Here is a 27514-nt window from a genome sequence, read left to right on the forward strand (position 1 = left end):
TATGCTGTTATTGAAATTCAGTTTCACCTACTTCACCTTCTCAGACATTGCTAAACAGGCATGTATTTAAATGATACTAACTGAAATGTTCTTCAAAAAATCCAAATCTTCTTTCTATTATTTTATTTCTTTATGCACCAAAAATCTAGGTGTTTTAATGGTTGATATAGAGCTCCGCGAGGCTTATGTTAAGTCAAGGGAAGCAGGAATTAACTGTTACCATGAGGTGTACTGTAGTTTTAAAAGCCACATGACATTAGATTTAATGGAGAAACCATTACCAGACTCTAATGTTCTCTCTTCCTCCTTTCCTTTCCTCTGTGTCTGCAGAGGCCAGGTTTATTTCTGCTCATCCCATCGCTGACACTTACAATCCTGATGATGACAAGATATACTTTTTCTTCCGTGAGGTGTCGTGGGAGGGCAACGACAAGAGCATTCTCTCCCGAGTGGCTCGTGTGTGCAAGGTGAGATATTACTTGAGGAAAGTGTGGACAGTGGGAGTTTCAGAAGAAGCAGCACAGAGCCATGCAAAAGTATATATATCCTTTTAAGTTTTTTTTGTCTTCTTGTGGTTGTAACACACATTTGCGTGTTACAAATTTGTAACACATTATTGATAGATGTTGGTCTATCATTTTTTTCGATAGACCATCAAAAGATGACACATATTTTTAAAACGGACATAAAATTATTTATGGTTTTCAAAGATTTTGGAAGTATCCACTTTTCAGATTTGCTTTCTTGCTAAATGGCTCTTTTTAGACAGATGTTTGTGCATTAAAAATCTCTTATTTGCACAGGTGGGACCTGTGTTATTGCATTTGCCATTTAATGACTAATGCAATAAACCAATCAGATTATTAGTTAAAATGGACAATATAAGTTAGCTATGCAAAGAAAATTGTAAGATGTTATCTTTGATGATAATGTTAACAGTCAACTAAAGGTTTAACCTCACAGCAAAGCAACTGTAAGCTTAGAATGGCACAAGGCATATTTACAATTGGGGACCTTAGTAAAGCACTCGAAGTACCATTTGTCACCACAAATGGAATTCAGGTGGTTTGTAATTAGCTTTCAAAGATTTATTGCTAAAACTCGAAGGAACAGTTTTCAGCATGTTTATATCTTGGCAGACATCTGTAAGGCAGGGAGAAAGGAGATTCTTTTGAATTATGACCTTATTTAATTCCTTTTTTCCCTACCATCTCTTACCCTGGAGTACTTCTTTTTTCTTACCTTTACATTCCTTATTGGTGGATGACTATTTTCTCCTATGTGAAAGGACATACTTAAGAGCCCTTAAGTTTAATTCACTTTGATGACAGTCACCATGTGAAACATCTTTCGTAAGTGTATGCATTTTTTGAAAGGGGACACTTACCAGCATTCTTGTTTTTGAATGTACCAAATCCTATCCGTCTTGTATAACTCATTCATTTACCTTTCCATGCCCCACTTAAGGACTCCAAGCAAAGCTCGGTCAAACATTGCAATTTGAGGAAAGTAATTCATATGCAAAGATGAAACATGAGTTGTTTTGTAGAAAATGCTTTCATTTCAGCACTCCCTTCAAACCAGCTCCACTTCTATTTTTTTCTCTTAGTGTCTTCTTAAATACGACAAGTATATAAAGGATCTCATTAGTGCTAACTATACTGCAGTTCTAGGAAAGCCCAAAGTGCCACAGTATAATGAATAAATAAATTGCTACAAATCAATATCAGAGGTAACAAGGTCCAGTCCTTAGAAAGCTATTATACTAGTGTTGACTGTGCCTATAGCCTTTAGATTAAAACCTTCTCCAACACACCTGAATTAATTTCTAGCCTATCAGGCCTCTGCGGAGCTGCATGACATGTTAGTGAAGGAAATCGGCCATTTGATCCAGCTATGTTGGACATGGGCACCATTGAGTAAGAGGTAGTTAATAGGTCTTAGAAATGGAATAAATGAGTAAATAAATATGTCAGTGTATGTTATATATGAATAAATAACTTAATTTGTCTCATAAAATGTTTATCCACTATGTGTAAAAGTCATAATACTTCCATGAACAATTTTATTCTTCCTTCTTCATTCTGCACCATGAAATTAATTAGAGCCTAACATCTGCAGAGGATGTCAACTTCATCCCAACATTTTTTAATTTATTTGACAGTCCTGTTCTACAGCTCAGAATGAATTTATTTTGGTGCCAGCATTACCCACTGCAGTCAACAGGTGGGGCTAAAACTTTGATTGTGAGATTGTACTGTGATTGATTTGCTGTGCAGGTTAACAAATCAGACGTTAAAATAATGTATTTATTTTATGTTACGATGCACTGCTACACAGTAACCATAAAGCAATTAGTTAAATAAAGAAATACATATTTGGGACTGTACAACATATTAAATAATAATAATAATAATAATAATAATAATAATAATAATAATAATAATAATAATAATAATATAATGATATATTATTATTATTATTATTATTATTATTATTACATATTTTAATTCTTAAATATTTAGGGCAATGCACTATAACCATTTAAAGAACCATGAGCACTTCATATCATTATATCCAAATGTAAAACAATAAATTAAATTATAAAATTAGGACTTTGTAAGTTATTAGATTATTAATGCTGTTTATGAGATTATGACATTTTTGTTGCCTTTACACATGTTTAGGCATGTTGTTCAAACAAATAGTGAGTGTAATCAAAGTTCCCTCATGGCAAAATAGAACATCAGACCATGGTTTTGTGACTACTTGCTGTTGTGTTTCAGAATGATGTCGGTGGGCTTAGGAGTCTAACCAATAAGTGGACCACCTTCCTCAAAGCCAGGCTTGTGTGTTCAATTCCAGGACCAGATGGCGTGGACACACACTTTGATGAGCTCCGTAAGTGACTATGTGATTTAAAAGTGAGTCAGGACTATGAAATGACTTTTATCTTCTAACAGTGTTTTTCTGTGAGCAGTTTATTTAATGAATAATTGAATTAGCATATGCACAGTGGTAGAAGTAGCCAATAATAGATTCCTGGTGAAAGCTGTAGAGTGGTGTCATTTAAAATAACCTTTGCGTTTCTCTACTGTTTTTTTTTTTTTTTGAAGAGGACATTTTTCTGCTCCCTACCAGAGATGAAAAAAACCCCATAGTGTATGCAGTCTTCTCTACTTCCAGGTAAGTCACGTTATCATGTTCACAAACGTCTTCTTTCACCCTTGGCTTACATTGTTCTGTATTTGACCATTTCTTTAAGTTCCATTTTCCGGGGCTCAGCAGTATGTGTATATAGCATGGCAGACATAAGGGCGGCGTTCAATGGACCATACGCCCACAAAGAGGGGCCCGACCACAGATGGGTGGAATATGAGGGGAGGATACCATATCCCCGTCCTGGAACGGTATGTTTTTCCAACACATAAATAATTACAGAAAGAAAAATTGGTTCTTTCCTGGCTATCGATGTTATTTGGACAAGTTGGGGGAAAAAAACACCCCATAGCTTTCTTTTAAATTACAAAATCATAAACATTACCTAATTTAAATGTTGAGGATTAAAGCGTGAAATACTGAAGAAGCTGCAGGGGATGCAGGATATAACATCTGCTTACTCAGCGTCATTACAAATGACCTAACCTTGGCTTTCATGAGTTATATGACATGTTAATCAGGTTCTCATTTAATTTGTTTAAGAATTCTAATCAAGGCAGTGAACAGGATGCTTGGGGGATTTGGTGCTTTGTAAACCTCAGGTGCACAATTGAGTGAGGGCTCAGTGTGAGCTATGGCAAACAATAAAGCAGGGGAGGGGAATTGGGGATAAAGAATGCACAGATGTTCCACATTAGATTGTGTCATGCAGTTGTCGTTTTTATCACTAGATGGAGACATACATAAGGAAATGTGAAGAAAGGGTGTTCTTAATAGTTTAAAATCTATCCAACAAAATATCTTTAATAATAATTATTATCTTTATTATTATTGTTTTTTTAGTGCCCCAGTAAGACGTATGATCCAAAAATCAAGACCACCAAAGATTTTCCAGATGAGGTGATCAGTTTTATTCGATTCCACCCACTGATGCACCACTCAGTTTACCCTCTGGCTGGTCGACCGGTCTTCACACGTGTCCGAGTGGATTACTCCCTTACTCACATTGTGGTGGACAGGGTTATGGCAGATGATGGGCAATATGAGGTCATGTTCCTGGGAACAGGTGAGAGTTTTTTGGGGTTTTTTAACACCAGAGGGCAGTGGATCACATGGACTCAGCAAATGCTCATGTGCATCAACAACTAACATTTTTAGCTGTTTAAGACTCTCTTTGTGTTCTCTTTGTGTGTCTAGACAAAGACTCATCCTTACTGAATATAAAATCAACTACACACAATATGCATGGCTTACATAAGAAATAAAACCTTTGAAATCAAGGTGTTACAATTGATTTCAACCCTTTATTTCTGCCTCTGCTGCAGATGCTGGTTCTGTTCTGAAGGTGGTGAGCATCACTCAAGAAAACTGGTCAACAGAGGAAGTCATTCTTGAGGAGCTCCAGATCTTCCAGGTTATATATACAGCTTAATCTTAGACACACAAATATAAAAAGATTTGCTTTCAGACGTATTCTAGTAATTTTGAGGTTGTTAATGGAACAGCTGTCTCATAAAACCACAACGTGGTTGCCCTGCCTTTCTAATTGTCATGCCTTTTGTATATTCAACAACATCACCGATTATTTTTCCTTAAACCAATGCAGCAATGTTTTTGAGGTGTTTTCTTATCTTGTTTCTACAGGTTTCATCTCCCATCTTAACATTGGAGATTTCTTCTAAAAAGGTACATTACCCATGTTGCTCTCACAGCATTACATCAGTGTGTCTGCATAACATTTCTGTTCGCCCTGTCGATAATTCACACCTCACGCATTCCGTATGCCTCATGACGCATGCCTAATGTGTCACAAGACGAGCATTTTTATTTGCTCTTTGTTTACACATGCATTCAGGTTGACACTGTGTTAGACTGTTCTCCTTCTCCTGCAGCTCTTTCACTCGTCCATCTAATTACATTGGGGTCAGAGATGTCAGTAGACACTTCTGCCCCAATCACAACTGCTATTAATCCTGAACACTTTTTGACCTGTGTGTGCCAGTATGTGCCTGCCTTGTTATTGTTTCCAGACATGTCATGCTATATCCTTCCAGTTGCATTTGTTGACATTTTGAAGCTAATAAGATATTGTAACATACAATTGATAACTAACGAACAACCTAATATTGGATACAAAGTGCTTTGTTTTGTATTTGTGCTTAGTTAAAAAAGTTACTTTAGTGACTCCATTTTTCTTTGTAATCACCACAGCTTTTGACAGAAATAACTTGTTACATGACAGAGGAAAAAAGTGCTTTCTTGTACATCAATAGTAAATTTCATCTTGGCCACAGTTTTTACAGTCACCAATAACTGTCTGGCATAATTCTGGTGGAAATATTTAACCACTGGAGTTTCATACCTATGACCATCACCCCATACATAAAAACCTCTAAATATAAAATATTAAAGACAAAACACTAATAACCTTGTTGTCTTTTCCAAGAAAACAGTTCCATGACAACTTAAATTTCAGAAATATTAGAATATTGAGTTGAAGTATATATCAAGTATAAACCAAATTAGTGTTCACAGATATCTAATATGCATGATTAAAGAATAAAACAGTTATTACACTTTTAAGCTTCTGACACTAAATCACATTTCAAAAATTGTCATAATTCTCAGGGCAGCTCTCCTGTTTTTGCAAAGTCCTCTAATATGGGAGAAAAATTCCCCCAAACACTGATAATTTCAGGTCTTAAGGAACTGACTCATCAAGTATCTCAATAAACTTTACATTTTCAAATATAATGAACTGCCAGTGAAAGCAAATGCAGTTATGGAAACATCAGAGGCTTACGGGATTAACCCAGTGTCATGACTACAAAAGGCCCGAAAAAAAATGAAGACGAACAAAAATAATCAATAAATTAATCAACATTTTCAATTCAGAAAACATGTTTGCTGCTAAATTACTGAATGAAATACACATCAGCTAAAGAACAAAAACATTGAATTGTGTTTACTCGGTTATTTAGGTTCGTCAACCATCAGGATGGTGCAAAGTACTGTTATTCACATTCAGCTTATACTGTAAGTGTTTCAGAAAAAACTGATTATTCACATAACTTCTTAAAAATACCTTATCATTCTTCAATGGTGCAAAATGGATTTTAGGATGTAAATGTCAACACTACTCAGGCTTTTTTCACATATATAAAATGTCATTTCAATGTGGAAAGACAGTAGTTGAAATACAGTAAATCATTAAAAGGTCCAAATTAACATTGCGTTTATGTCAAAAATGACTGAATGTTAACATCGTACAGAAACCTTATATAACCTTTTATTAAACAAATTCTACAATAATGCTGTGTTTGATTTTAGCAACAACTATACGTGGGTTCCAGGGAAGGTCTCGCTCAAGTTTCCCTCAGCAGATGTCACCTGTATGGCCAGGCCTGTGCTGAATGCTGCCTGGCACGAGACCCCTATTGTGCATGGGATGGACACACATGCTCCCGATATGTCCCGGCATCTAAGAGGTGGGACAGAGGGGAAATGAGATGCAGCTGTGCAGCTCTTTTATCTTTGTGGTTTTACAAAATGCTGTACAAAATGATGTAGCCATTTATAGACAGGTTTATATATAAAAAAAAAAATACAAACCAAAAGGAAGGACACATATCTTAATTACCAAAGAAAATATGTGAATATTTGTTTCTATCTATATATTACAAATTATTGGCTATATAGTATAAGATTTACATGGATGAGTTTGAAGTATAAGCTGATGAAAATAAAAGCAATATGAAAATGTAAACATGTAATGTAAACCCAATGACCACTTCATATGAATTTTTTCTTGTACATGTTTATGTCCTTGAAAGAATTGTTGTTTAGCTTGGGATTTTCTGAAAATCACATGTTGTGGTTTATGTTTTTATTAGATTTTTTTGGGTATGAGTGAATTGTTTTGCAGAGAGAAACTTTTTTTGATGTGTCCTCTAAAAATGCTATGGTTAGAATCATTTTGTTGCCACAATTTATTCCACACCTCCTCTCAGTGTCACTATTGTTAAACAAGCTGTGTATGTTATTTTCCCATGTTTTTGTTATTTGTCCTTTCATGCATGTGTCTAAAGTCTACAGAAACAAGATCCAACATTTATGGGTCACACTGCCTTATTATTAGACCGTGGGGATGCTGTTTTGTTTTGGAATTAGTGGAGGCCCTGCTTGGTTTGCCGTGATCTTTGAAAGTAGATCTTAAGTGATTATGTGCTACAGATGTCCCAAGAGGAAGTGGAGGAAGAAACAATATAAACTAAAGGAGCCCAAGTGAGCAACATCACAAAAGAGGACAAGTAAACTCTTGTCTGGTGTAAAATTTCAGAATTATTTCCTGTGAAGCTGTTTGACAGAAAAAATAAATAGAATTAAACATATTGAACTTAAGGTAGAAGTAATATATAAATTTCTACTTCAGGAACCTTATCCTGGACTCAGAGTAGTTTTCTGGGGGCAGCTCTGTAACTGCCACTGTTTCCACTGCAGTTACTTCTAAAAAATGATCAGTGTTAAAATGTTCCCCATAAAATGGCCCTGGTAGGAAGACAGCTGTTTTGAAATTCTCCTAATCTCCAGTAGGGATATTTAAGGAGGGAAGAAGCATTTCCAATGGGAAAAAAAGTTTTCCATAATATATTTCAGTCATCCAATTTAAAGGGCTCTATGGCTCATTTTTTCTGTTAACTTCACCTGTAAATCACAAACTTGATGTGTTTTCCTTTTGTGTTGGCATTGAAAGTACATTCTTAAGTCAAAGTAATGTTTGGATTTTAATCTGTTTATGTTAGAATGCTTTACAGCATTTAAACAGTACAGAATAGTACACCATTATAATCTTCATCAGAGGTTCTACTCATCTTTTCTGCTCCACAAATGCAGTCAAGCTGGAAGTCTGCCTTTATGAAATACATTTTACTTCATAACAGTATTGAAGTCATTGTCGAATTGACTTTGATATTGTCAAAGAATCATCCATTATATTTTTCCCCCCTCAAATCACAGGCTTTTGAGCTTGTAAAAGAGGGGACTTTTCCTATTTTCCTCTGGCACTTGACTGTTACAAGTACAGAGCAGGAGGACATAGAGAAGCAACCTACTGTCAACAGTTGTAATTTAAAGAAACAGCACCAGCAGTCAAAACTGAAAAAAAACAAAAAGACTTGGGCAGATTAAGTGTTAATGGTAATTAGGTTTCCTAGGTTTAAAGATTCAGAGTAACATAATTCAACCATGCCTAATCAGAATACAATTAAATGAAATGCAACTTCTTCAGTAAAGGAAAATACAGCTACATAGCTTTTTATAAATAATAAAGGAAACAAATTGAGTTGTGAATGTGATGCATTTGGTGTTTATTTTGCATTTTGGTTTGGCATCCTTGCCTGGGGTTTTACAGCATGGAATTTGCAATGTTCTCACCATGTGGGTTCTATCCAAGTACTCTTGCTTCCTACTATAATCCAAAACATGACTGCTAGGCTAACTGGTCTGTCCTAGGCTTGATTGTTCTGGATTATCATTCAATGACTGCATGACCAGTGCACAGAGAAGCAAAGACATCTTAGAACTGTTTGTAAAGCAAAGATAATTTGTGTAAAATAAGCAAAAAGGGATGCCAATAAGTAAATCTGTCAATTTACCTTTGTCAACAAATGTGTCCATTTGTGTACATGATCACTGCATTTTTCTACTTTCACACTTGTGAAATTGTAAGATCTACTAAGAAGGAGATTTAAATTTACTATAACACCAAGCCATAAACTACAAGAAGGGCACAAATAATTTTTGTACATGCCTGCATAAAGCTTAATGAAGTTAGATGTGCATTCATCGTATTTGTCTTTGCTTTTCAGACGTTCCAGAAGACAGGACATTAAAAACGGAGATCCTGCCATTCAGTGCTGGGACACAGAAGACAGTATGTAGACTTTATACCAACTGGAGCCTGTATGCTATATATCATATTAACAATGTTTCCCCACAATATACATTATTCACTTGTGTGAAGAACTTCCTACAATGTAGGTAGAATATTAAAAAGATTCACAGTTGAATAATTGCCTATTTTTGTTTCATGCTTTCAGGTCATGGTGGGGGTAATGTGGAGGAGAGAGTTCTTTTTGGAGTTCAGAACAACTCCACCTTCCTTGAATGCACCCCAAAGTCTCAACAGGCCCAAATCCGGTGGTACATGCAGAAATTGGGAGCTGAACGCAGGGAAGAGGTCAGTGCTCATAATAATCCACACATTTTTGCACAAACCAGCCAAACACTCTGGTATGAACAGTTTAATGTCTTCCCAACTAACTTCTCTTTCTCTAAGATTTCTGAAGATAGTCATTATTGCTTTTTTTGGATGTACCTCAGTTCTTTTTCTTTTTCTGGTGTCAGAAACGTCAGAAAGCATGGACGTTATTGGGCCAAAGACAGTTATTTTCTTACAAAATAATGTTAAAGTATTCAGAAACTTCATATTTGACTTCAGCCTCACTGGCTCTGAAATCTGAGTGTTAAATACTTGGCTACAGTTTTCATTGCTCCCTGTGTAGCTGACCTTTATGGGTGTTTATGACTTTCCATAAATTTTTGCACCTTTGCTGTCCTTGAGGGGGTTAAGGAATGACTTTCTTTAACCAGACGCACCCAAAGGGATAATGAAGTAGAAGTGAAATGTGCAAAATTGTATTATGAAAGTGAATTTTAATCAACATTTTACTGGCTCTACTTATTTTGTCAATGTTCTGGATCTTGCAGATAGGTATGTGTTGCTGTATTTACTAGGTATCTGATCAATACCAAGTAAATACTGAACTACTATCACTGATACCAATTCCGATACCGATGCTTTTTTCCTGAAATATTATCACCAATTAATAATTTGGTGGCTTGACTTCAGTTAGTTATTTATAGTTGTAATTAATATATTTTAGGCAAATAAAAACATTTTAACTTTAAAATTACACAAATAGAAATAGAATACTTTTTTTTCAGTTTCAGTAAGACTTTTTTCCTGCTCCCTGATTATATGACTTTAATCAGTATGTTATAATGACAACTCTGGGCACATATTATATTGTGAAAGCTGAGAGAGACAGAGAGGTAGTACTGTTTGTGCAGACAGTGTCAGAATGAAGATGTGCTTATGGGGGAATTGAACAGGTTGAATTTAAAAGAAAACATACCTTTGTAATGTTTGAGCACAAATATTACAAAAGTATGACATCCTGGTAAGATGTCGCATTTTAATTCCTGCGTATGTGCTGACATGAACTACTTGAGGAAATTCAAGTAACTTGCTCAATATATAGAAGAGAAGCTGCAAATAAAAGTATTAACCTCATACAACCCATTCTCATTCCCGACTCATTATATATTGACGCTTTTGCAGGTTCCCTCAGCGTCACATGTTGACGCGTCGGGTACCCCCTTCGCGTCAATAATTGACGCGAGGGGGTGAGCCCTAAGCCTAACCGTAACCCTTATCCTAACCCTAACCAGATCGTCGGTTTTGGACGCTTAGGGAGCGGTACAGCATTCAATGAGAGAACCCTTCTCGTCAATTATTGACGCAAAAGGGGGTAACCAACGCGTCAAGATGTGATGCTGAGTGAACCTTCCCAAATCGCCAATTATTGACGCGAAGGGGGTACCCGATGCGTCAACATGTGACGCTGAGTCCCAAATCGTCAATATATGACAAGTCGGGAGTGAGAATGTGTTGCCTCATACCACTACTTACCTTGGTACCCATATCGATATATAGATTGAGATGCCCAACCCTACTGGCAGATAAGAAACTAATCATTTGGATTAGTTTGATTGAGACCAATGAGGCACAACTCAGAACAATAGAAAAGAAAATTAATTGAAACCTACCATACATAAAATATTTCCCTCTGTAAAAACATGTTTTTCAAATCAACAACAAAGATGTACTGTTTAGAAAAAATAGTGTAGCACCTTTTCTAAGGAACCGAAATAACAGATTTTTAGTAGAAACTAGTTGAAGTGGAACATGTTAAAAACTTCAAAGAGGGGAAAAAAGGGCATACTTAAAATATCTGTTATTTTTAAGTAGAATATATGAAAGTTTATGTTCAGAAGTTTTCATTAAGTCTGATAGGGAAGCATTACAGACTTGGTATTTGTTAACTAGAAAATCCAAAAAGATATGTATATACATTTTTTACCTAAACAGAAAACTGTTGTACAATGATGGAAATGCCTATTTTAAGAATTGCAGACAAGGGAAACCTAAAATTGTCAGAAACTACTTTGCATGCAAAGTATTTCAACATCTGAGTTGTCTTTGGCTTCAAATGTGAATCCAACAGCTGTTTTCCAATTGTGTTCTAAAACTCTTGGTCATAAAAATTTAAGGCAAGCAGAGGTGCAAAGAAAAACATGATGTGAAAAAGATGATTTAATGTGTAGAAATAGTCTCATTAGCTATAATTTTCTTCACTGAAGCAACAAAGATATGCTTATTCAGCCCTTCTTTCCCCTGCCCAAACATTTAAAGTCTTGTTTCTCCCATTGTTAATGGCCCTCCCACTGGCTAACTTACACACTCCTCATCTCTGACTCCAATTCTCTTTTTTCTAATTTACCCTCTCAGCTGTCTGCTTTTTGTTTTATGTCTCAGGAGAGAGTCTAAGTCCAGACAGGTGCAAAGGACTCATGCCTTACAGCCTCTGACTAAGGAAAACACCTTGTTCTTTTGTCTTTGGTGTGTTTATCTGTCTGTGTGTTTATCTTTGTAACCCCACAGCAGAAACCATAACAAAACACTCACAATGCACAGCCATGTGTTTTAGGGGAGTTAACACAATGGGGTATTTACTATGTTTTTGTCTAGGAATGCAGTGATAGTTGACCTGTTACATCAAAGTAATGGTGTATATGCAAAGTCTTCCTCTGAAGGTCTTTCAAGTTATAGAATGAAGTAAAGATTAAATGAAATACATAATATTAATTCAAAGAATTGGTTAGTTTTGCAACAGCCAAGTTTCTTTTGTGTTTTATTTATCATAATGTGCAAATTAAATATTTAATGCAACAATAAATACTTTAAGAATAAAATACTAAAACCTTCAAACTAGACATACAGCAACCATTTCAGGATTGAATGTATGTATGTTTATCTGACTAAACAATTACATTTCAACAGAAACAAATCACATATGTTAGAAATTTTAAAAATGACCTAAGTCCAGTAAGAAAGTATTTTTAACAGAACATATTGTAGCTATACCTCACAAAATGTTAGGAAGAAAATCTTGACTTGACAGTGTGTAGCAGCCATGTCAATAACACAGCATGTGGCTCATCTACAAAGTGAGCCACGGAAGTTTACTGCTAAACAAGCTGGCTGTTCACAAAGGACTTCATCAAAGCACCTAATGGAAAATTAGGTGAAAAGAAAAAGTGAAGGTCACAGACAATTACATTCTTGAAAGGATGTAATTGTTTGTAATTGTTAAACTGTTGGAAGTTATTTTAAAACTTTAGTCAAAGAGACACTGAAATAAGAAGCAGACCTCAGATTTTCGACAGTTGGCCTCAAAGTCCAACATCTGAATCATTACTATCAGGCACACCGACTGTCCTATTCAGAGGCTGTAACCATAACAGTTGCAGCTGCAATTTGTTGTGTTTATAAAATTTTTATCTACAGTATTTAAGTTTAATATTTTTCTCCTTCTCTGTTTTTGCTATATTCTGACCAATTTCCATTTTAAGCCTTATATTTCTATCCCACCCTAATCACCTCACACTTTCTGTCATTATGCTGCTCAGTTTATAGACTTGGTTTTCTTGTATCGTTCACGTTGTCTAGACAGCTTCTCTCTGTGTTTTCCCGCTGTGTTTTGATGGAGACATCCTCAGCCAGCTGCAGTCTGCACTTGCAATATAATGCTCACGCTCCTCATGTGCTCCCTTGTTTCTATCCCACCACTAAGGTTATTAAAGATATTAACTGAAGGAATGTAGCGGTCATACTCGCAACATCCTTGCACGTGTGTATGTTCATCTCCTAGAGTGTGAAATATTTTACCATTAAGAAATAATTAGTGAGAAAGGCATGGATGATGATAAAATGCATGCTCTGTTCATTAAATCAAGGCTTGCCCTCTTTTACAACATGTGAATTTAATTTGATACTTAAGGTGTCATGGTAACTAAAAGAAAATACAAATATGCATCTGGGTGTGCCTTCAATGCAGAATTGTTATTTTGATGTGCTGCATTTCCATTCTTTTGGAGTGGCTAAATCACTGCATCATGATACAAATATCATGCAAGCAAATAAAGACAGACCATCTGGGTGAGTTTATATGTCTGGCGCCGTTTTTCAGTCACAGATGCCTTTATTTCGGACTGTGGAAAAGCTTAAAAGACCCAAAATGAGCACATAAACACTGATTGAATTGTTTTAAATTGAGAAAGACTTTTACATGTTCAGAAAAACTCATGTTTTGCCAAGTCACTGCAGTGTATTAGAACACAGCAATGTGATGGAGTAGGTAATATAACACATGTCATATATATTTACAGCCCTTCAATGGCTGAAAATATGTATGTATTTTATTGTGATTTATGTCACACACCAACACCAATCAGTGCATAAAGATTTGGTAAGTGGGGGGAAAAATATAACTTTGACATTCAATGTTTTCTTTGTTAATGTCAATCACTTTCTTCAGCGGAAACAGAAAATTTTTATAAATGTTTAATGGGTGTGAATACCTTTGCAGTGAACTGTAGACACCAACATTCACAAGGAAAAACAAATCTCACACTCATATAATTCTTGTTATTTATAATTTCCAATAGTCACAGGAGGACTATGATGTTTACTTTTAAAGAAATCAGACATGCACAAGCAGCAACCCAGTGCACACACGCACTGTTTCTCATGCTCCTTCATGGTCATCTTCTGAAAGCTGATAAAACTGCTGCATTTCTTTAGGTGGAGACAGAAGCAATGCCACTTGGTTAATCATCTTGAGGGTAAAGAATGGCAGAATCCTAAAGACTGACCTGCTGTAGATGTTCAGGTTTCTATTCTGACCTCTTGGATGAGTCATCAATGCAATGTTGGATCCAATTTGGTGGGCTTGGCATAATTCTGGAAAAATTCCCCATTTTTCCATGTTTTCTTCATTTGACAATAATGGCGTTCACAGTGGTTCATTTCAGTCCCAAAGCCTCTATGGCCCTTCTCATACTGAGATGGGTCATAAGTGATTTGATTTTTTTTTTCTTGAATTTCTTCAAATCAGGACATATTGCATTGAGTTTGAGATCTTTTACCGTTATTCATTATTGTTATCTGACAAAGTCTATTTAAGCAATATTTTGATTTCAGTTTGTTGTTGTCCATAATAAATGTATTTGGAAACTCATAAGTGTATCACAAAAGCAAAATCACAGAAATAGTTTTTAGATTACATACACTTTTAAACTCAATACCATATTGAGTGCAGTATTTTTTTTTACAGTAGCAGAAGGATTCTTGAGTTTTCTTTATTTGAAAACAGATGTGATCTTTTCATCTCAGCCTCTCTGATGAGTCTCTGTCATGTTTCTTTTTGCCTCCAGGTCAGGCTGGACGATCGTGTTGTCCACACAGACCGAGGACTTCTAATTCGCTCCCTTCATGCCTCTGATGTTGGCATATACTTCTGTGTGGCTCAGGAACACACACACTTCACACACACCCTCCTTCGTCTCACGCTGCATCTTCTCACACATGGACAACTTGACAGAAAACCCAAGCTCAGTGAAGATGTCGTAGAGCTGCACCATAGTGCAGAGGCCCGTCAACATTACAAGGACTATTTGAGAGTAATGAGCTCTCCCTTCCACTCCTTGGAAGAGTACTGTGATTCACTTTGGCTGGATAAGAGGGCATCCAGGATGAGAGGGAAAAGTTTAGGACATGGCAAATGGAAACACATACAGGACATGAAGAAGAATAGAAACAGGAGACACCACAGGGACAGAGAGGAAAACAAAGAGAGAAAGAGCCAAGAGAGGGTAATTAGGGCAGTGTGAAGGTGAAGAAGAGGGACAAGACATTGTACTGTACATTGAAATAGGGGTTAAGGGTGAAACTTATGGGACACAGAAATGTAAAGTTGCTGCCCCAAACGAGGTTCTGACAAAGTTCTGAACAATTTGATATCTGACAAATTATCCAAATGTTTCTAAATCTTTACACTGTTTAATTTTTTCATCTGTGTGTTTATACCTTGGAAAGTGAAAACAATACCGATTATACACATGGTAACTACACCCAATTAGTTTATAGTGACATTTTTGCAACTTTATCATCTATAAGCTTTAAAGCCATATTTCTTTCTCCAGCTGTATTCCGTCAACACAACACGGCTTAATAAAAAGTGTTAAAGGTAAAATAAAAAAACAATCTAAATACTTAAAGAGAATTTGACGACATTGCATAAATGTTAAATGAGTGTAAATATTTATGTAACGTGTACAGTAAGTGTAGCATCCTTCTTTTTCTGCAAGTACCGTTTTGTATTTCTAAAAAGGTATATTATGCTGTATTTCCTCCCTTCTGTTTGATGTAGATTTGATAGATTTTTGTTCATTTACTACTGTTTCTAAAAGATATTTAAATAAAATTACCTCACATTCGTGATCAGTTTTATTTCATTTTTGCGTTATAGGCAGATATGGAATCAAACACAATCGTTGCTGCACTTACAGCACACAAAGAAATGGGTTAGGGTTAGTTCAGCTGAGCCTCTCCTGATTTAGCAACTCAATTCCCCCTGCGCTGTGCAGATGCCACAATGATTCAGGACCAGCTGGTCTGTTGTTAAAAGTGAGTGTGGGTAATAGGAAGTGGGCATTTTCAGGAACATGACAAACAGTACATTTCTCTAAAATGTTTTTAGGGAAAAAAGTTTAGAAAGCTTGAAAAATAAATTAAGCAGCAAGTATTATATAACCAAAAGCACCTGACCTGATTTACATTTTATAATTACATAAGATTCAAACCGATAGCGCATTTGTGCATTATATACGCCACACAGTAATATGTTTTCTTCTATACAATGCATTGCTAATGACAGCAGATTACATCTAAATTAAACAGGGTGATTGATTAAATGAAAGTTTAATTATCGTTGATGTAAGAGCTGAACATTTTTGCACTAGTCTACTTTGTGTTTATTCACAGTAAAATGTCATGCTTGCTGTAACAGAGATAATAAATATTTTAGGCACTTCCTCCTTGTTTATAGTTTATTTATCAGTCAGCTACAGAGAGCAAACTGCTTTCCCCTCTCCAAAAAAGAAACTATAAAGGAACATCAGAGTAGCACAACAACAAGCAGTAAAAAAGGCTCAGAGCATGTCGAATATGTTCCGTTCACATTTCTTGCTTAATGTAATAGGAATTTTTGTTTATTTCAAACATTGGCAGAAAATATGTACTACCTTTAGAATGCTGTAGTAATTAGGTCGATATGTTTAAAAAATTGGGCAGAATTAATCCCACTGTTAAGTAAAATAACTGCATGCTAGACACATTTATATGCATGATCTGCTTAGTTGTTTTTTAGGACTTTTTTAACATTGGTAACTTTCATCCTGTACAGAAAGGTTTGCTCAATAAATCCCATGGTTCATGCGTGGTTAACCCGGAGGTTAACATGACCTTTACATTTGAATGGAGAAAAGTCATTAGGAAATGATTTAGTATGACTTCTAGAAGGAAGTGGTGAATTTGATGTGATTGGAATAATGAGAGTCCTTTGGGAATCCCTGTGGAAGAGCTATTAAATAATGGCAAACACAAAGGCTAGTAAGCACAGTACCATTAAAAAACATTGATTTACTTGTGTCCACTGATCCAATTGGTCAACTCACCTTCGCATATAAATCCTTATCAATTTTAACATGAATCTTAATCTTATTTTTGGACCTAGAATTTAATTTAGTCTGACTTTTTTGTCAGAAACATGGGTTATTTGCCTTCAGTCTGGGTTTTCTCCCACTGACTTGAATTAAACAGGTTCTGTCAGCGAAGTTTTGAGGTTTTCTAGACCCTTTGTACGAAGGAAAGGGTAGAGCAAACAAGAAACTCCTGCAAAAATTAATTGAAAACAAATGTGAGGTGGGAGTTTAAAGAATGTCTTAAAAATGAATGTAAAAGGTCAACTAATGGGGAAAGAAGTGCAAAGCTAAATGGATTCAAGGAACTCAGAAAGTTAAAATGTAAGACTTCTTGTACTAATAAACTACTCAGAGTGAGCACTCCATTTCTTATTGTTGTTGAGGAAAGGCCTCTTCAAAATACCATGAGGAATAAAGGATTCCTCAAACATGCGTGAAAGATTCAAGCCAGCACACCAGGTAGAACATGATGTAAAGTTCAAAAATGTTGATTTTACATAATACTGCCCCTCTAGCCTTTTAACCATATTGGTCTTGTGCCTGGTCAGAGGGAGAATAAAAACTAATTGGCCCATTCCTCTTTAAACTGCCGGTTTCATTGTCCACCTTACTTTTATTGTCAAACTAATAGCATGGCATGCTTACCCAAACTTAACAGATTGCCAACTTTTTTTTTTCAAAAAGCCATTTTTGCTGATGCCTTCAACCAGGACCCAGTAACATGGGTCCTGGACAGTAACAATCTGTCCTATCAACAGATTGTTGTCACTTCTTTAGCACATTCAAGCCAGACCAAAGTCACAGAGTGGTTATTAATTTTGAAAATCCGGAACAGAACAATATCTGGATCAAGATCTGGACTGGCCACAAATTGCAGACAGCAGTTCAGAAATAGACGACTTGCGGGCCAGATGTGAACTGTGGGCCACCATTTTAGGGCCACCGACCTCGAATGGCCCTGAAGATGTGACCATTTGATGGTCACATCTTCTTATACAAAGGACTTGTACTGATAGGCCTTCAAGCAAGGCTGTGTGAGTATAAAACTTCAGGGTCCTATTAACCTTAATATGTCCAAAATTCAAGACCCAATCATCATGGGAGGCTATGGTTGCTAAATCACAAAGACTAGAAAGACTTTAAAGGGCCTTTGTGAAAACTGTGTGTGTTGCGAGTGAATGTTTTCATCTGATATGTTCCGGTTCACTACATTAGTGTGAATTATTTCAGGTGTTTATCTTCTACTATTGTTTAGTGTTGGCTTCTCAATGCCCAAATTAAGACATCTAAAGCCATGACAGCAAGATCTGAGCCAAAGGGGGAAGAAAATGAGCGGAATTGAGATGTTAGACGATAGAGTTATTTCTCTGTTTTTATTAAAGGGTCTTCTGCAGCGGTCCAGGTGTGGACTGTTCAGGCGTTGACAGTCAACTCCTGGGCCAATGCATAGGCAACCAAGTGTGCAGAGGTCTGTTGGGCTGGGGAGTATTAATGGCTGCCTGAGGGGTTTTAGAACATGAGGTATGTGTGCATGAGCTAGAAACAGTTGTTCCTTCAGTGTAATAACTACCTGCACTCCCTTCTGCCTAATTTATGGACATAAGTAATCTCTCATCACTGCAGGATCTGTGGCAGAACAGGCAGGATATAGTGAATAACATGCACCATGTATTAGCTGTTATATACTGTATGTGGAAAGCAGCTTTCAAAAGATATATAAATTCAGGAAATACCTCCCTGACCTAGAGTTCTCTTGAGTATTAAGCTATAGGTCTCTATTATTGGACTCAAGGCTTTTAGTTAGGAACCTTATCATCTCCAACAGGGTCTAAGGTCACAAAAACATTAAAAATCTGCTATGTATTTCAGATAAAGGTTCTAATACATTGTATTCAGGCTATTCATTCATATTCTATCATATGTGAAAACACTTACATTGTTTTTTGTTCTTCTGAGTGTCTTGAGTTCATTAATGTCCAAATACATGTTTAATTTTAAACTTTGTGACAGTTTAATGTTGGGGGATTACCTTCAATTTAATTGCTGTCTGAAAAATATCTTATTTCGTCCAACATGGTTTGTCAGTCAAACAAACCTTAGGAGACATCCTTAGATTTAACACAACAGCCTTGTCATATATTACTTATTTTGCCTGATGACAACTACAGAATGTTGAAACATGTGCCTTGATACGCTATACATAAATTATTGAAGAAAAGAGAAAAGCAGTGTTGTTGCGTCCAAAGTATTTGGCAGTCCTTTGTTTGCTTTTCTTTTTTTATACTTAACACAAAACCCTTCCTGCAAAGAACAGAAACTGACTGTACTCTTTAGTAACATTAAAAATGCAGGGAGGTGTGTGTAGATGACCAAGGACTAAACAGGTGAAAGGTGGAAGATCATGACTATTGCCTTTATTTATACCTATACTTTGTGAAAACGGTTCAACACCTAATGAGGTTGTGGCTCAGATTGGCCATCGCTCATCAGCTTTCCTACAGCTCCTGATCAGGTTTAAATTCTGCAGGTTTAGGAATATCAGCACTCTTTGGATAGAGAGCTGGTGAACTGTTAACCTCTCAAGGAGTTTTAAATTGGAGATGGGCTTAGCACTTCAGACAATAACAACCCTTATCATCACAGGGGAAACTAAGGAACTAGTGGAAAACCAAGGAACTAGCAGATCTGGGGACCCGACATTGACATAATGGACACCTGTTCTTTTTTCTCCTAGCTGGAATCATTAAAGCGCTACTACTGCCATTAACTTTGTACTTTTTTTAACATAGAAAGTACTCCTGGATTGCTGATTGTATTTTTTTGTGTGTATGCTATGTCTTCTCAAATACCCAACCTGTTCTGGCAGATGGTCGCTCAGACTGAGCCTGGTTCAGTTGGAAGCTTCTTCCTGGTAAGGCGGCGTTTTCCTTTTCACTGTTCCTTGAAGATGCATAATCACAATAAAGAAGAATTACAGAGTCAATGTCTCAATACAAGTGACTGTCCATTGTTGCTACACGTTCATCCAGTAAGTGTCTAAAGTGAACTTTCGCTCTTTACAATTTTCCACAACACTTACAGTTAATGCAACATCTTATTTGATTTGAAAATATTAATTGAATGTGGTAAGATGCAGGTCACAGATGGTCCACTGTAACCATAGCTCTTTTATTGTGTAAATGTAACCAGACACAGTACTATAGCTGCGAAAACAAGTCTTTGGTAAAGGGGAACGAATATCTAAACCCATACCATTCCCCCATCAATTGCTTTTTATGCAAGTGGTGTTAAAAAATGCAGTATTTTGTTCAATCATAACAAAAAAGTGTTGCCTCTGAAAATATTCCGCCTCGCCAGTAAGTTGCACTTTAAACAGAACTGGGAAAGGAGCTGCATTGACATGTTTCACTTCCAAGAAGTAGATTTGATGCAGCGCTCCTGCCATAAAAGGAGGTCTAGCATTACTCAAAAGTATGTTTAAAGGTAGTTTGATTTATTCTAAGTGTGTTTTACAACCAACTTGTTCAAATGAACTATGAAAACTTTTGTCATTTTTCTTATGCTTTTTGGCTTTTCCTGTTGTAATACTCAAAGTGGTGTTTTCTATAGCCTGTATGTCATAATCTGAAAAAAGACAGAATCATAAGCATTGCTTTCTTGTAAGAGACAGTCTGATGTTATTGAAATTCAAGAAGTAAATGGTGGCAGCAGAGGGCAGAGAAAACTGTTATTGAACATAATAAACAATAACCTGTGGCTGTCCTGAATTGTAGAAACCCCAAACCACATGGGAGCATCTAGTGCCATGAAAGTTAATGACCTGAGTAAACATGAGTATTTTCCAGAACCGTATGGTCCAGAAAGGATTTTCAGATATTTTCCTAGCATGGGTGTAAAGAAAGTACTCAAATTTCAAAAATGATTTTTCACATGCGCACACATTTTTCCTAGCTTTTTTTAAACTAGGAACTTGGTTTTGAGTGACAAACATTAATACATACTTACTTTGTTCCGTACCTCTAATATAGCCAGGCCAATTTCAGCCCTGGCAGGGAATATAGTGGTAAAAACACAGAAAAGAGGCGATTTTTAGGAGCCTATTGTTTTAGGAAACAGTTCAAGGGATTGTGTTAGATTTAGACTTGTATTAGAGATGATTAAAAGTCTGAAAACCTCTCATTGCCTCTAAATAACCAGTCCCTGTAATTTTTAAAACACTTGAAACTCAATATTTGGACATATCTAAAAGTCAATCTGTGATATACTGAAATAAAGAGTTAATATGGCTTTCCCAAAAACATACAATTATTAAGATCAAGGTCAGAAAACGTTGAAGATCATGTCGACACCACTTAGAACTCCGGATTGTTCATCTGTAATTTCTGTTTAGCATACAATTTATGTTACCAAATGTTTTTGCGCTCTGTGTGTTGTGTTTTTTGTTTCCGACCTTTCACCCATTTTCAGTAGGTGAAAGGTCTGAACTTGGACAACAGCACTGTCTATATTGAAGCCATGCTCTTATGTGCAGAATGTTGCTAGAATATTTTCTGGTGTAAAACTTTCCACAACAAATTTATTGATTTAACCCAAAGCACTAATTTATTTTGCTGGAAGCAAGCATCTGATGGACTAAGTTTAAAGCTGGAAGAATCACATGAATTAATATAAAAATTGGGGTTTAATTTTAACTCAAAACTTGTATTTATAAAACAACTCTGAACTCACTAAAATAAAAAAAGAAAGAAAATTGAGCTCCAGCAAAGAATTTACAGGTAACATACTGAATGACTGGACAAACAAAACAAAACACACACAAGGGTATACATAATGGCTGATCAGATTTTTAGAAAACAATAAGGGTAACAATACAACTACTAACTACAAGAAGACAACAAAGTACAGGTTTTTTTTTTATAAACTAAACACAAAGAAAAATAATGAATCAAAGTTTTTAGTCAAGTACAAGAAGCTACTTTGACTACAGAAAACAAAAATCCCCCCTCTTCAGCAAGAGCTGGTGGTGCAGTCCAATTATCCTCTCTAAATAATTAGGTGCTCAAAGCCCTGACCAGAACTTTTGTCTAGGAAAACTAGGCCAAGGAAGGTAAGAAACCAGTAAAACAAATGTAGCAAGAATTATTAATAACTAACCAAAGATAAAAAACGAGTTGATAAAAATATATAAGTGACATAAATGTGGGCTCCCACAATAAACCATTTTTCGATCTTTGAATTTTATAATATATAAAAAGCAATGTCCTGAAATATGTGCTGAAGTTAGACAGCTTGGCCTTGGTCTCAGAGGAAGTGGTCTTAACACTCACAGGCTGAATGTGGCAAACTACCGGATAGTAGCCACAGCTGCCCTGGGGCACACTGACAAAGGCACTGCTGCCATGCACCGGCACCACCAGGTAATCTGACCACCAATAGTAGGCAAGGTGGGTTAAGAGTCTTGCTCAAGGACACAGAAACAGAGGTGGACATTGTCCATGTTAGCCTCTCCCAAAGCTGAAGTGGCAAAAGGCTGAACTGTTCCTCAGCTGTGGACATTATGGATTTATTTGTTTATTTTGGCATTGCAAACCCCATTTTATTAATCATTAAACCATATTAACAACAACAATAATAATAGTAATATTATTATTTATTTATTTTTACGTTGAATAACCTGTAAATATGACAAACACAAACTTGTGAGGAACATGTGAGATGGGTCTCTCACTAACTTACTGAATGATGAAAGATTCTTCTTGTTGATCCACATTTGAAACTGTAGCTGGGGAAAGTTATGAAGAGTCACAGTGTGATTCATGTGATCTTCAGTAAACACTTAATACTCAGTCATCACACAAATTATACTTTTAATTTCACATGCTTCATGTACTCCCATATCAAGGTGGAGTTAATGTCTTATAGTTTAGCTGTAAACATGCCAGATGAAGATGGACACTAATGTTAACCCTAATGTCGAGCAGTAAAAGTATTTCAGTTTGCATATCTCCCTGAGTGTGTGCGGGGGCGTGGACTTGGGGGGACTGCGTGTGTGTGTGTGTCTCATGTTGCTGCTGGCATCTGCAGATCTAAGTGGGAAATAGAGTGAGAATATCCATGAAATGGATATGCCTTTCAGTACAGTTTGATGCTGCACCTTGTTGACCTTTTAATCTGATTTTCCATTTGGTCGCATATCTTTACCATTACTTTATTTTGCACTTCTGTGGCAAAAACAGCTTTAATCTGATTTAGAAAACATTTTCCCCAAATTATGTAAGACCTATAAACTCTAAGAACACTCTCCACAGGCTGATGTGAATGATTGTGAATCTTTTATCTAAATACTTAAAATCTACTAACCATTTTTTTAATCCTACATGCACATTTTACAGTTAGCATTTAAAGAGAACAGAAACTATCTTCACTTACCTGTTTAAATGTACCCTTTTGCTAAGGCTCAAAAACTTTCAGGAAATACAATTTTACTTCCAGGAATAGTTTTATAGGTCTATGCAGCTCATTACTAAACTATAACATTGTAAATCCTGGTAGGTTCTAACTATTTATTTTAGATGTCAAAGGGAGTGAGTTGCCACTGTTGGGGAATGAAAAGCTTAGTTAAAATGCTTGTCATTCTAACAGCTGCAGCAACGTAGGTTTTGACTTGATCCTGCTAAGAGCAGTGAAAAAGCATAGGCTTGTCAACATGCCTCTGCTAAATAAGTGTAGTTTTGCAATATTTATTTCCACTCAAGACTTTTTAAGACATGCCTGCATATTTATCTCAGTTCATCACTTTAATGAGGGCCACGCTGGCTGTTTTGGAAAGAGAATTAGTTGTTATGTAATAACACATGCTCACAACAGTCCTCTCTGTTTTTGCAAATGGATGAGTTCCAAACACAGCAGTTTTATTGAAACTGAGGGATGTTAAAGTCCCCATGTGCTAGTCTAAGTTCACAAACATGTTACAAAAGACTAAATCTGGCCAGTGTTTACCCGAAAAAACTAATGAAAAATGGCAACCTGAATAAAAACATTGTCAGACTAACTGTAGAAACTGTATATATAGATCTTTAGGGACCCAACTAGCCACAATTTTAAGACATTTATAGACTTCCATCACACGTATATTAAAATGCAATTTGTACTTAATTCTGGAACGACAGCATAACTTTGCAAAAGCTGTGAGAATTGGCATTTTCCAGCACTATCAGTTTCAGTTTTATGTTGTAAAGATAAATAGGAAAAAAAAGGCTTTACAGATCCATGCTCATTTATAGTTGAGAAAATGAATACTAATCATAGAACAAAAAGTCCAAGTCTGAAGGGTCAATTGTTTATACCTGTAACTGAAAAATAACTTCTAGAGCTCTTCAACTCGTAATTTACTTCATCATTCATTCATAATGGGAGAAAAGACAGCCTGGCGATCATAGAAGGTCATCAGAAAGCTTCCTTCGCTTTAAAAACAGACTTGTCTGATGGATGATTCTGTGCTTTCATGAAGGACAAGCTGCCAATGCCTCTCTCATGGTGATAAGACCCATTTCCAAGCATTTGTCTTAATGAACTCATTCCACATCCATTGCAGGCTAATTACTTTTCTTAATCATCACCAGGCACATGTAAGCCTATCATGAATATTGTTTATGTTAGATTTTATATGTATGTTGTGTCTTTATTGTGTGTCTCTCTTATCGCTGCTGCTTGTCTTTACCTTACATTTTAGAACACCAGCCCACATGGCACGGTCATGGATGCATTTCCGAACCCCATGTGCATGTGGGTTGTCATGTTGCCTCATGCAACATTCCTGTTATCCAGCATAGGGACTTCCAAACTCCCTCTGCAACTATGCAAGGTACAATATTTTTCCCCCTCTCAAAGTGCCAGCCTGGTAACAGGTACACCAGCTACCAATTTTGGCAAGCATGAAGGGCACAGTTATCATCAGAACAGAAGGATATTCAACCTACGTCACCTTCTGCCAGTAACAGATGACTGCACTCACTGCCACTTTATGGCTCTTTCTGCAATACTTAATAGTGAAATATGTGAACGAATGAGCAGGCCATATATTTCACATAAGACATGGAGGTCACATTTAACCTACTTTGAATTTTATGGTGGTTCAGATTTCCATTTAATATTGTGTGTGTGTGTGTGCGTGGGCGTGTGTGGGTGAATGTTACTGAATAAAAACAAAAGAGAAAGATGAAGATATAAAAGACGTGATCATATTAAAATATACAGTAGTATGACATTCTCAGTTCTAGATGCCTTTTCCTAGAATTAGTTATTCTCAGTACCTTAAGTTATTTAGGTATGTTGACCTGATTTAATTCTCTCCTGCTGGTTGTATTAATGTCTTGACATTTACTTGGATTTTTGAATTACCAATGAAATTAAGTTTATTACGTCTCGTTCAGTATATTTATCCCTGTCTTACAATTCTGTCTAAATCTGGAATTTCTTTTGGCAAGGTGTCAGACCTTATTACTGGGAAAATCATCACTAAGCTGCCAACAAGTACCTCACATGCAATTTTTTATTATTTAAAGTGCACATGCATATTCATCCTGTAGATAGATATACATGATATAGATCCACAACATAAACATCAAACTACTCCGTATAATCCTAGAGGGATCCAGGAGAAAAATGTCCCCAATGCACTTCAAACTGGCTTTGTTTATGCAAAGTGTATGGTAATGGTTATTCTCTCATGTCTGTAACTGTTAGATTGTTCAGATGAGGGAAAATAAGGGAAGATGGATACAGAGAGGTATTACTCTCCCTGAATGATTTGTAAGGCTAGTACTATTATGCAGATGAGTAGGTTATATGTTGTTTTGCACCAAACAGCATGCCATTATTTCTGTAATGGCAGTGGAATGTTAATGTTATGGCTTATGCAGTAATGTGCTTTGTCTTGCCACACGACTCACCCTTAGCACCTATTAGCCACCTGGTACTGCATCTCACATGCTGATATGTAGCCCAGTCTAACCTAATTACCCATTCTATGTTTTGCCTTATTTCAAAAATGTTGATTTTCTTTGTCTTGGATAGATTACTCTCATACACTGTAAAAAAAATTATTCTAGGTTTAGGTTGGTGAAGCTTCGTGAGTTCTTTTTAGGACAAAAATGTAGCCTTATAGGATGAACAAAAATTGGGTTGATGTCTTATGTGGAGAAGTCAGCCGGATGATTACAAAGAAAAGCCATTTCAATGTAACACTTGTGTACTGCAAATAGTTAACTAAATAGTCAGGCTAATGAAAATAAATCATCATTTTTGATTAAAATAAGTTTTAATCAAAAATGAAAATCTAAACTATTCACTCATTAATCCATCCATCCATCCATATTTATACACGCTTATCCATGGGGTAAGCATGTGCGAGGGGCGCTGGTGCCTGTCTCCAGTGGTCAAAAGGTGAGAAACAGGGTACACCCTGGACAGGTGACCAGTCCATCACAGGGCATCACTGATTAATATGTAAACTGATTTTAAAAATAAACAGAACAAGTTTCACACCAGCTGGCACAAAACTACAACTCTAACTCTGATGTTTCTCGTTTTTTATTGCGATCTTCAAATATGTGCTGCTTGCAGGGCTGCAGATTCACTGTAAATTTGCTCCAAAAGTTGACATGTACTCCTGACTTTGCTCAAGATTAAACTCCTAATTATGAACCTCCACAATGAGCAGCTCTCTGATAGCAGAACACACCTTTTCCGGTCCACTGCGGTGGTTAAGATGTTGTGATTTGGCTTGGAGTTTGCAAGCTTTGTCTTCACTCAAGCAGTGACATAAATCAATGAATGCGATCTGCTGTCAATCAAATTGCTTGCACGCAATAGCATAGCCTGAAGAGGTTACAAAACCCATGGAAGAATCTTGCAGGATCTACTAATGGAGACGTATCTGGGCCGGGAACTGGGCAGAACTGATTACTAGTGTAAAATAGCTTATCTGAAAGTGAAGGGTATGATGAACTCTAAAGGTTTTGTGATATTAAGAATTTCACTGGGTTAATTTAAGCAAACAATAATTACATGCAAAATAATTTTGATAATAAGCACCTGGTTTGACCTGTCTGAATAATGTTGCAGTTATATTACATCTACTTGTTTTTTCATGAATCCATATAAGTTGCAAAATATTATTTTCACAACAGTCAAGTTACTACTAAGCTACTTTAAAAGTTTACAGTTAATTCTTATCTCAATTTTAATCAATTTAAGTTTTTATCCTTTTTTCCCAGACCTAAACCTTAAATGTCCTGGTTTGTCTTTTTTCGCAGTCTATTGGCATAAAAAAGACCTCAAAAGTTGAGCTTGTAATGAGAAACTTAGATGAACAGAGCAAAACCAATTACTACAATTATCCAATTAT

General features: G+C 36.2%; 1 protein-coding gene across 1 annotated transcript in view; it reads left to right on the forward strand.

Annotated features, from left to right (window-relative positions):
* The window catches only part of sema3d (sema domain, immunoglobulin domain (Ig), short basic domain, secreted, (semaphorin) 3D), a 38804-nt gene extending 22960 nt beyond the window's left edge, over window positions 1–15844 (forward strand). The window contains exons 8-18 of the mRNA XM_032550126.1: window positions 331–467; window positions 2787–2901; window positions 3117–3186; window positions 3266–3410; window positions 4003–4225; window positions 4485–4573; window positions 4804–4845; window positions 6490–6647; window positions 9027–9091; window positions 9258–9397; window positions 14779–15844. Of these exons, the coding sequence (XP_032406017.1) occupies window positions 331–467; window positions 2787–2901; window positions 3117–3186; window positions 3266–3410; window positions 4003–4225; window positions 4485–4573; window positions 4804–4845; window positions 6490–6647; window positions 9027–9091; window positions 9258–9397; window positions 14779–15234 (1640 nt within the window). The 3' untranslated portion in view covers window positions 15235–15844. The remainder of the gene's footprint in view (window positions 1–330; window positions 468–2786; window positions 2902–3116; window positions 3187–3265; window positions 3411–4002; window positions 4226–4484; window positions 4574–4803; window positions 4846–6489; window positions 6648–9026; window positions 9092–9257; window positions 9398–14778) is intronic.
* The last annotated feature ends 11670 nt before the right edge of the window (window positions 15845–27514 follow it).

This window comes from Xiphophorus hellerii, chromosome 2 (genome assembly GCF_003331165.1).
Source record: "Xiphophorus hellerii strain 12219 chromosome 2, Xiphophorus_hellerii-4.1, whole genome shotgun sequence".
NCBI classification, from domain to species: domain Eukaryota; kingdom Metazoa; phylum Chordata; class Actinopteri; order Cyprinodontiformes; family Poeciliidae; genus Xiphophorus; species Xiphophorus hellerii.